The sequence below is a fragment of the Lactuca virosa genome, chromosome 6, assembly GCF_052849685.1.
Source record: "Lactuca virosa cultivar CGN04683 chromosome 6, Lactuca_virosa_CGN04683_v6, whole genome shotgun sequence".
NCBI lineage: Eukaryota > Viridiplantae > Streptophyta > Magnoliopsida > Asterales > Asteraceae > Lactuca > Lactuca virosa.
Window position 1 is genome coordinate 104,913,833 of NC_136431.1, and position 12,098 is coordinate 104,925,930.

Here is a 12,098-nt window from a genome sequence, read left to right on the forward strand (position 1 = left end):
ATGTCGTAATCATAATCGAAGTTTGAGAACGCAATATATATAGAGTTTCCTTATGTTTGGCCATTCCAACATAAAATTCATATATATATCCTTGACTAAAGATGATCAAAATCTCAATCTAAGCTTTTAGAATTGATATGAAGTATAATTTCCTCTCCCTTAATTATAGCAAAACAACTTTTCCCAATTGAAGCCTTTTGTTTTCTATAATTAACACTTAACATAATGATCATGCTCCCACTTACATGATAATTATTAGCATAACACTTATGCTCCCACTAGCTTTGACATGTATCCAGAAATTAGTTGGACTTCTAGAAATCAATACTTTATTGACTTTCTTACCAAAGATCAGACTTCTGATACAAGATGCTTTGATAAAACTTTATCAAAATCATACACCTTTCCTTAGATAGCACACATGTGTGTCTAAACAATTTCAGAACTATGAAAATGGATGCCGTAATCATAGTCTCAATTGTTTAGACCTTTGCGATTTCTCACAAGTCCATGTTAGTGTGCCGGTTAACCACACGCGCTCCACTAACGACTTTGAGAATGCAAATAACACACTTGCTATCTACTTAAAATCTACTTAGTGAAAGCGTTTCCTCACCATCATTTTCATGAACCGGAGAGAAACCTTATGACACTTAGATTTTATGGTGTATGTGTTCCTATCCATGTGAATTTGTCAAACCATAATCACAAGACAAGGTTAGTGACAAATCCAAACTCATATGGACCGAACTTGTGCAATCTTAATTTCTTGCCACTTGGCACCACAAGGGCCTGCCATTGCTTCCAAGTTGTTATGCACCCAATTGAGAACTCTCAGAACTCCTATGCAAAGCCAACTTTAACTGGAATAGGCACAGAAATGTCAACACGATAGGTTATAAACCTCAAGTCGTGTGCTAGTGAAGAACTTCAGGTTTTTATTCTTGATTAGTTCTTGGAACTTTCAAGAGCTTTAAGACTCCCACTGTCCTCTTGACATATAAGACTCTCTTATCAAGAACCATTTCTTATCAAGGGTCAGTACGGATTCTTATCAAGACTAACACTTCACATAATTGGCCTTAGTTGGTCTCTGTTTAACCCAAAACATCACAACTTACCAATTTCAATTGTACAAGAGTAGAGACACATTTTACTCTTACACTTGACAAGTGTTACAAACCTTCCTTAAGATGTGTCACTCGAGTTACAATCTTGGAGTATGACTCTAAGACTTGTTATGGAACGAAGTATGATTCATCCTTTTGATTTTAACCATTTCAACAATCCACAATTTCTCTTCTTAGCCAAACAAATGCACTAAGATGTCCTTAGAGAATCAATTGTGATATGGTTTCATAATCACTAAGATAATCATAAAACAAGATACTCAAGTACTCTCCCATCTTTTCAGACTGGAGAAACTTTTATCTTCCTGCCTTATTTGATTCTTCTTATTCGTTCTGCCTAACATTGATACTTTTCCAATGTTTCAGAATTATACTTAAAAATGTAAGTATAACCATATTTACTAAGCTTTAGTAAATCATGACGAATAGTCTCATCATTCTTTGTGGTGGACCTGACCAGTGCACACTCAAGTGTACTCGATCCCCTAATCCTTTCACTTGACTCACATATACATGTGAACAATGAATTAGTCTTAATTTCCCAAAGATGAAAATTCTCATTCATCATACAACTTGCATGATCCCAAGTTTCTACCCTACTGAAACGTGGGTGATGAGAATCTTTCCTTATTTGGTAAATTATGACACTACCACAGTCGAAAGAATCAATTCCATTTTCCAATATTGCTATCAATGGAAACATATAAACAACAAATTCTCACAAATGCCACTGTAAGGATATTTTAAAATAAAATAAAACCTTTTCTTTTATTTTAGAACTTTGCGGAAAACCATATCCTTACAATGAAAATGCATGTGAAAAACTATGTTGTTATGTATTCCTAAGCAATCTATCATAACTCTTTAAGTAACAGCTCAAAATTCTTCCTTTAAGCTTCCTCTTCACTTTGGTTCTTAAAACATCAAAATGTGATCTAGTCACACCATGTAATAAGAATCTCCAAATAGGAACTTAATAGAGTTAGATAGTGGACTTTACCTGAAGTAGAGTCAAAACTTTTGACTTTACCATCCTTACAGACTATCAGGTAAATTTGGCCAGCTTCGCAACCAATGCCCCTTCCTTTGGAAATAGAAGGTTTGGGAAGTCGATCTTCTAATCAAATTTGCTTTTACCAGTGCTCAAAATCATTGCTGACTCAGCAGCACCAAGCAAATAGGTAAGATCATTAAGGGTCATGTCATGGTCTGTCACATAGTAGTCCTAAAGGAACTCACTATGTGACTTAGAAAGTGATTGAACATCCAACTTTCTCAAGACTTTGACACCCAACTCTCCCGGCTTGTCAATACGCGACTTCATCTCCAAGATATGATCACACATAGACCTTGCTTGCCAATAGGGCTTGAGTGACCTTGAACTTGTGGGTTAGGGAGAATAATTGGAGGGGGTGGAGGAGGTGAAATTCCAAGAGATTTGGGAAGATCATAGATGTCTAAACTAGACATCTACAATGGGAGATATTCAAGTTAGTTGATTTTTAAGTCCTTAATATAACACCCAATATGAAATATTAAGGCTAGGACCCAACACAATATTTTACAACTTGGAAGAGGGATGCCGTAATCCAAGCTATAAAATATTTGAAGGTAGGCGAATGACGATTCACCAATTTCCACCATGAAAAACGAAATAATTTATTAGGTTTTAATTGGTTTTGAAACTCCTAGATCTTTTGAGATTCATTGAACTTTTCAATGGCATGTTTCAATCTCGATTGTGCCCTCTCAGATTTTGTGACTGGGATGCCGAGGATCACAAAACAAGGTGTGAATAACCATGCAAATTCACTTGGTACCCTTAATATTATCACCTAATCGATGTGTCGGTTAACCACACACGCTCCACCGATCTATGATAAACATTAAGTTACCCTTCGCCACTCTTACTAGTCCATGTTAGTGTGCCGGTTAACCACACACGCTCCACTAACGACTTGGTAAGGTACAAAGTGTAAATTTCATGGGTTAGCACCAAATTCACATTTTCCTAAGTAACTAAGATTGGAAATTTATAAGTGTTTAGTTACTTAGTATTTATCAGTAATACCTTTAATGAAGGGAGAATTATAGTCATGTCGAACCCGTTCGGCTAACGACCCTCCACCAGTCAAGGAAGCGGTGGGTGAGAGTGGACACCCATTAAACTGCCATTTTATAGGCAGTAACCTTATACCCCCCTTATAGACCGGCTTCGTGAATGAGGCCTACTAACGGTAAGACTGACTTTTACTCTTATACATATATATATATATATATATATATATATATATATATATATATATATATATATATATATATATATATATATATATATTAAACCTATAATATTATAATAGTATAAGGGTTGAATTTTAAACTATTAAAATTCTAAGGGTTTAACTTGGAACTAAAGTATTCATGGGGGGAAACTTTACAAATTCCAAAACTTGAGGGCAAGTTTTGAACAATTCAAACACCTTTTTCAATTCCATAACTTATGAATTTAAAGTAGTTTTAATAAAAACTCTTCAAGTTCCATAACTTGAGGACAAGTTATGGAAGACTTTAAAAAACATTTAAGGAAAAATAAACTCTTCATTTTCATAACCTATGAGTTTAAAGTAGTTTAATGAATAAACTCTTCAAGTTCCATAACTTGAGGACAAGTTATGGAAGGCTTTAAAATCATTCAAGAAAATAAGACTATTCATTTTTCCTAACTTATGGAAATATTATGAGTTTTAAAGAATCATAAATGTGACTTTTCATATAACTTGAGGACAAGTTACAAAAACACATTTTATGAGCAACTTTAAGATTAATATGGATTGAAAACAAATTATCACATAACTTTTCTATTAATCTAGACTAACTCATAAGAACAAGACAATTCAAATCAAACTTTTTCATGAAATTAGCCTAACCATTACACAAATACAAAACATGAATTATCTTTGAAATTGGTTTAGCATGAACATTACCACATCAAAAACAGGTTTACAAGACCAAAAACAGCTTAGGGTAATGTTTCTAGTCCAATTCCAGCCTTAAAAGTCGAAAATATGCTGTCAGGGGGTCCTACTCGTCGAGTGCACGAACCAACTCGACGAGTTGGATGAATTTCTTCATGGACTCGGCGAGTTCATCAGTGGACTCGGCGAGTCCAGTGCCCTGCCAGCCAAAATTTTCGATTTTTCAGCCATTTCAGCAAGTATAACATGAAAACAAGCCTTGGCTCTGATACCACTGTTGGGTTTTGGTATAATACAACATTCTATGGTGCACATACAACCCTAAATACATTGGACCTATGTTTTCACTAATTATACATGCAAATGGTTTCCAAGGTATTGAACCTATAGCTAGCATGCAATTGTCATACAAACTACATAAAATACTAGATATTGTAACATACCTTTTTGTGTGGCTGGAAGTCTTGATGTATTTGGCCTTAAGAACTTAGCCCCAATAGTGTGGAAGCCTCAAATGAAGTCACAACACATCAAGGACAAAGGTAGGACTTGAGAGAGAATCTCCATGCACTCTAAAACCTTCATGAACTCCAAGAACATGCACACACTCTCTAGGGTGTGACTAGGGTTGGCGGTTTTAGGTCATAACATATGTATTTATATGTGTTGAATTCTAAGAGTCATGGGTGTAACCCAAACCCATATCCATGGATCTTATGATCCATGGTTCATGTGGCCCAACTCTTTATGTATCCATACATAAACTTGGTCCAACATGGATCATAAGCCCAACACATATAAATATAACTAACTACCATAATTAGTCCCCATAGTTTTAGTTAATCTCTTTTGATCACTAAATTAATTCCAAATTAGTTATTGATCAATACTAACTAAGGTATGCGGTTTGGAGTTTTGAACAATCGCAGAATAAGTCTGAGTAGATACATTGGTGGGACAGTTGATACAAGGTAGATGGACAGACTGCGGTCCCTGACTGCAGTAAGGGATACTGCAGTCTGACGGCAGAGAAGGGAAGTCCATTGAGACTTCAGGACCTTCCAAAACCATTTCATCATCAGCAACTGATGAAGTCTGAGAACTGGGAAATGTTGTGTTATTAATAGGATTAGAAAATTCAGGGATAATTTCCTCGATAACACAATTGTTACTCAGATCGTGAAGTCTACCAAAGTGGGCTTTGATATCTTCAGGAAATGTTTTGTCATTGACTGGGAAATGGAATTCTCGGTCCGGAGGGACATACAGTCGATCTTTGTTAAACCGGGGTGAGGAATCCTTTGCAGTAGGATATCCATTGGACCAACCCCAATTGTATGTATTGTCCACAGTTCCATTATTCACCAAATTTTCAATAGCTTCACTTTCATTGAACAGTTTTTCTATTAATAGATTTAAGCGTACAATCTCACTCTGAGCTAAATCTCTTTGGGTCAAAGCTATCTCTAGTTGTGTTTCACTTAACATTCATGTATCTTTTTCTAACTCTAAGTCCTTTTCTAACATAGCCATTTTGAGTCTTTTGTTGTCCAATCGTCCTCTTACATGAAACATCTCTTGGGACGCAATGTTCTTCTCATCTAATGCTTTGTTATAGTCTGTAAGGACGGTAGCACATGTGTCATTGAGATTGTCTATGAAGGGTTGACAGTCATGTATGCTATAGTTTAGAGTTTGAATCATGAGTTTTACCTGTTCAACGATGCTTAGAGTTCCATCCTTTGCCATGTAGCAGTAGTTCTTTCCCAGATTAGTAGAACCATCATCATCCGCAGTTGCCAGCATGCAGATCCTGCCTTTTCCTTTGACGTTGCTGATAGCTTCTTCTTCGTCTCCAGATGACCAAACTTGATGGTTTCTTTTGACATGGGCTACGTGTTGGGTTTTGGTATAATACAACATCCTATGGTGCACACACAACCCTAAATACCTTGGACCTATGTTTTCACTAATTATACATGCAAATGGTTTCCAAGGTATTGAACCTATAGCTAGCATGCAATTGTCATACAAACTACATAAAATACTAGATATTGTAACATACCTTTTTGTGTGGCTGGAAGTCTTGATGTATTTGGCCTTAAGAACTTAGCCCCAATAGTGTGGAAGCCTCAAATGAAGTCACAACTCATCAAGGACAAAGGTAGGACTTGAGAGAGAATCTCCATGCGCTCTAAAACCTTCATGAACTCCAAGAACATGCACACACACTCTAGGGTGTGACTAGGGTTGGCGGTTTTAGGTCATAACATATGTATTTATATGTGTTGAATTCTAAGAGTCATGGGTATAACCCAAACCCATATCCATGGATCTTATGATCCATGGTTCATGTGGCCCAACTCTTTATGTATCCATATATAAACTTGGTCCAACATGGATCATAAGCCCAACACATATAAATATAACTAATTACCATAATTAGTCCCCATAGTTTTAATTAGTTTCTTTTGATCACTAAATTAATTCCAAATTAGTTATTGATCAATACTAATTAAAACATATGATTTCATATTAATAAATTATAACTTATAATATATTAATAAACCATAAATAACCTTCTCTCAAAAGTCCATCCTAACAAATTGTCCTGATGATATGCAACCCAAATTGACCATGCTACTCTCGGGTCGAATACATACCAATAATAGTTATGGGCTTAGACACCTAATCCAACATTACGTATTCCCTAGCCATTTCCTTTTCTTCCAATTCTTGAGCCATTCTTAGGTAGAATGCTCTGTCTTTCACTACATTTGCCTTGCAATATTTTGCAAAATGATTCTCTTTGTTGCATTTGTGACAAATCACAACATCAATTTTGTCTTCTGAGGGAGTACCGAAGTCAGTGGTTTGGATGGACTGCGGTGCCTCCTTTGGTTGAGTATTTTGTGATTGCGGTGGTGGATGAGAACTTTTGGGATATCGAGAATGGTTATTCTACGGATTGAAGTTACGGTTGAATGGAGGTTTGTTGAACTGCTGATTCTTACGAAAGGAAGAAGGTGGTAGTCGGTTGAACTGTTGACTAACAAGAGCAATAGCCTTCTGAAATTCTTCTTCATCATCATACTTTGAGTCGGCTTCGTATGACTGCGGAGAAGTGTCATACGAGGGAAAGTAGGATTGATTATGTGGAGCTTGTGCTATAAGAGCAAGTGGTCCTCTGAAGTCAGCACAATCTTTGAGTATGGTGGATTCCTGTGCTTGCAGTTCTCCGTAAAGCTTGTAGAGAGACAAAGAATGAATCTTTCTGTCCCCTTGAACTATCATCTTAGCAGTAGTCCAATGTCTTCCCAAACCATTGAGAAACTGAAGGTTTGTTTCATGGTTACTGCGGATGGTGTCAGCGTTAGATAACTTAGTGACTATCAGGTTGAACCTTTTAAAGGAGTCTACCAAACGTTCGCCAGTATGAGCTTTGAAATTGTTGAACTCATTGAGTGCCGTCGTGAGCTTCTTATCTTCAGCTTGTTCCGAGCCTTCATACAAATTTTTGAGAACTTCCCAGATTTCTTTTGCTGATTTGCAGTTTATGATAATGTCGAAGTTGTCAGGAGCAACTCCACAAGAGATTTCATAAAAGGCAACAACATCATTTTCCATTTTATCAAGGTCATCTTTAGTGGGACAGTTCGTGACTGGTTGACCTCCTCCTAGTTTGGCTGCGGCGCCGTCAGTTTGAACTGGTGTAAGAACAGGGACATGTGGTCCTTCTTCTACGGACCGCCATACATCTCTTCCAAGTCTCCTTAAGTATCTTTCCATTCTCTGAGACCAGTGATGATATTCATTTGCCACCAATATTGGGGCTCGATTTGAACCACCAACACTGTTGGAAACATTCAGAGATAACGCTTGTGCCATTTATCCTTTTGAAAAGTTTTTTTTTTAAGAAATGAGCTTCAGTGGTATAGAAGGCCTTTTGAAAATCAGAGTTTATCTTCAAAAAGCAACCACTATGGCTCTGATACCAATTGTTGAGAGAAAAACTTGAGACACACTTGAACAAACGTTAGAACAAGTATAGTTGCGGAATAGTTTATCTCAAAGGATCTAAAAGCTCAACAATAATAATAAGTTAATGAGTTAGATAATTAGAGAGTTAGTTGCGGAAATGTAAGGAAATGTAAATGAGAGCAGGTGTTATATCAAGCATACACATAAGTTGATTCTTAACAAGGAATGCATTCAGACCAAGTTAGTAAGTGAGATCAAACTTAGTGATTAAGTGACGAATGACTTGCTCCGAAGAGAGATAATATTCAGTTGTATTCAAGTGATCTTTGAGAGTAAGAAGAAGACAGTAATAGAACAAGATGCGTAATCAGATAGATGTAAGAGAGAGATGTGTAAGAATTGTATTGAATGAGAAAGATTGAGCTCTATATATAGAGTCTCAAATATTACACTGAATCAGCTATCTAAGAGTAGTCATGCAAGGCATACTGGACAATAGATAGTATTCTAACTAAAGTAGATAAAGTTTAAGCTAAGTAAACTACAAAGAGGAACTGCGGTTGATGATGACTTCGGATGAGGTTGCTAATAAGAGTTGGCTACGGATCCTTGATGATTGCGGTAGACCAAGTTCAAGAGGGTCACTTTTATGATTCAACACTTTTCCCATTTTACCCTTTGGTTCCATCACACGAATCAAGGGCTTAGATCTAATAACCAATATTATCAACCCTCAATAAGGTAAACTTCACTTCTTCAAAGCCCAAAGTCTTTACATGATCGGATTACGATCCACGAGCCCTGAATTAAGGAATGTCCCAAAACAGGGTGTTATAAGATGCACAAACTTTATGGATTTAAACTTGCTATTTTTTTCTAAGCACCTAAAAGAAACCTTAATCCTCAGCATTTGGGCGTAAAACATGAAAAAATAATCTCCAAAGGTAAAGAGAGGTTCAAATCAAGTTAGAGGAGGATAGGCTTTTGTGGGATCTCTTTAAGAAGTGATGGAGGCTGAGAATGAGCTAACATTAGGGGTTAATGGTGCTTAAATAGCCTCCAAAACTCGAAAAAACCTTTCTGCCCATGGGTCGGGCCCGTCGCGTCCTTAATAGGTGCCTCGCGCCTACTTGCGAATAAATATAGTATTCAAATTTTAACTAATTGATCAAAAAAAACGTAATTAAATTACACACCAGGAAATGTATATTACATGTAACCTAACAGGGTAAGTACGCCCATTTTGTTGACTTTTAAGTGAGTTTGAACTACTAGATCGACTAAAAAAATATGTAAAATTGGGTTCTAAACCACAATAGCATCTCTTGAAAGGGTGACTATGCCCTTGTTGTTGACTTGTAAGTGAGTTTGAGTCATTGGTTAGACCTTCATTTACTTTTTTACAAAAAGAGCTTCTAAATCGATATTATAAACCACAATAACATCTCCTAAATCGATCAATTGGTTGACATCGAAACAAAATTGTAAATATAATGACATAACAGAGAAAAAAACTCGATGTCAATATCGAAATTTTGTGGTAATATAATGACTTTCTTCCAGTTTGAATTTCGGTATTAAAACCAAATTTTTGTAAATTAGTGACTTTATTGCAATGCAGAAAAAGTGCTTAACGGGAAAACATAGAAAATCAGTTATTTGGTTGATATTGCAACAAAATTGTAAATATAGTGAAATAATTAAAAAAAAAAAAAATAAAAAAAAAAATAAAAAAAATAAAAACTGAATGTCAAAATTGAAATTTTATGATAATATATTGACTTTTTAGCAATTTGTCCATTCTAAAACCAAGAAAGGGACTTACACACGTAGGGGCCCTAGCAAAAAGACCCATTTCTACAAAACTACCTTGTTTTTACCAAAAACTTACACTCTATTCCATTTTTCAAAACTATCTTATTTTTACCAAAAACTCACAGCTCCATTTCATTATTTAAATGTACATATATCTAGTGGACTTTTATAAGTCCAAAATAAATTATACAACCTTTTAATCATACCATATGATTATATAACAAGTTATACTTTCTAGTTTTTATTATTTTCATAAAATAATAATTCCCCAAATAAATACATATGTCGATAATAGTTATTTAATAATCAAATTACTAAATAAATAAACAATTAGTGCCTAATTGCTTAAGGTATAGCTCTATAGTATGATATGTTGTTAGCAAATATCATTTCACAATATACTTATCTTGTGTGTGTGTGTGTTCGTCGTGTGTGTATGTGTGTTTTTGTTCTTATTGTTAGTATGGCTTGTAGAAATCAAAAACCTGGAAATCATGTCGTTAGGTTATTGTCTCCAAAATCCAAGTAAAAGGTTAAGTGGAATCAAGGAATCAATAGGTTAGGATTTTTTTTTTATGATTTCTTGAAGTTTATATGAAAGGGAGATGGTGTGGTGTGGGTGTGGGTGTCATATTTTTTATTTAATAAAACTTAAAACTAAATAGAAAAAAAAAAGTATTAAAAAATATTAAACGAGAAAAATAGCATTTTCAAGTTGATGAGTAACTGGAACCACAACAAATGTCCTAGTTAAGGGGACCAAATCTACAAATTGAAAAGTTTTTGGACAAAATCCAAGAAAAAACGCAAAACCATGGGACTGATTTACAATTTTTTTTAAAATATATAAAAAGTCTAGTAAGGCAAAGTAGTATTGTTTTAACCAAAGTTGCAACAAAAGAGTACAAGGACTCCAAGTGGAAAAAACTAAAAACTAATTGTGGTGAAACATTACCAAATCACAAGCATGATTTTATTAATTTAATCTATATCTCTATCAGTTTAATATTTAAAACCTAATCCATCGAAAATTTGTCAAAAAAAAAAATATATTTTTTTTATTTATATTATTTTCTCTAGCACTGATATATCACATCTTTATCATCATACATGATCATGTTCCATTCTTCTATATTCATAAGCATAAATCAAAACATTATGGTAACCTCTCAAATGAATTAAAATATGTGCACGTACGAACATTCATGACTCATCTTCTGCTAATCGGAAACCAACGTTCATGAAAAGAAGACTGGTGAGACACCATATAAATAAGGAAAACAAGCACAATGGCTACACCCCATGGAGACCCTCCGGCTCGATGAAATGAATCTTTCTCAGGCAACGGCACCATGGACGAGAACCATGGCCTTTCACCACTAGATAGCCAGTGTACAAGAAGCAAAAGCACGACAGGAGTGAGCATGAGGAAGATCTTCAAGTTGTACAAGAAGCTCTCAACCTTTGGCTCATAGTTGAGGTACCAAGTGAAGCATAAGAAGAGGAAAACAACACAAAGGAAGAAGAAAAAGTGGATTGGGATAGAAAGTTGTCGGATGTACTCATAGTAGGATACCTTATTATCGTTGTTGTAGTACCTAGCCATGTTTGTGAGGATTAACGACGTAAATTTTTGCTTTGAAAATGAAAGACTGTGTGTGTTTATGTATCAGGTAGGAATGTTTATTGAGAGATTGAGGACTAAATTAAGGAGATTGTGTATTTATAGGTAAACATAGCATTATAAAACAATCATATTTGTCTACAAAAAATTTATATGCTATGGCTGAATAATATATATTTACTTATTTATTTATATTTAAATATATTATGTGGTTTTGCTTGCCATTGGGAAAGTAGAGACTTTTATTTTGGTTAAAGGGATTCCATTTATCAAGTAGGAGTTGTAGGGCTTTCGAGCCTTTGAGTCTTTCATATTCTTTACGAAATTCTTGTTAACCAACAACAGAACGCCACGTAAGACCGACCATGGACAGGAATCTTGGTGAATGATTAAATAAAATGCGATAGTAAACTTGTAAATGGAATGACTTATATTTATTTACCGAGTTATAATAACGAAAAAAAGAGAAAAAAATTAAATAAAAAGAAAAAAGAAATAAAAATGAAAGAAACTTATAATTGGTATTTGAGAAAATTACTAAACTAACCAAAAACCTTAATAACTTATACATTT

At 35.0% G+C, this 12,098-nt stretch overlaps 1 protein-coding gene across 1 annotated transcript; it reads right to left on the minus strand.

Annotated features, from left to right (window-relative positions):
- Positions 1 to 10,925: 10,925 nt before the first annotated feature.
- Positions 10,926 to 11,637, minus strand: LOC145120536 (uncharacterized). The gene has a single exon (XM_079056345.1). The coding sequence runs from the start codon at positions 11,505 to 11,507 to the stop codon at positions 11,112 to 11,114; it is 396 nt and encodes a 131-aa protein (XP_078912471.1). The 5' UTR covers positions 11,508 to 11,637; the 3' UTR covers positions 10,926 to 11,111.
- Positions 11,638 to 12,098: the final 461 nt, after the last annotated feature.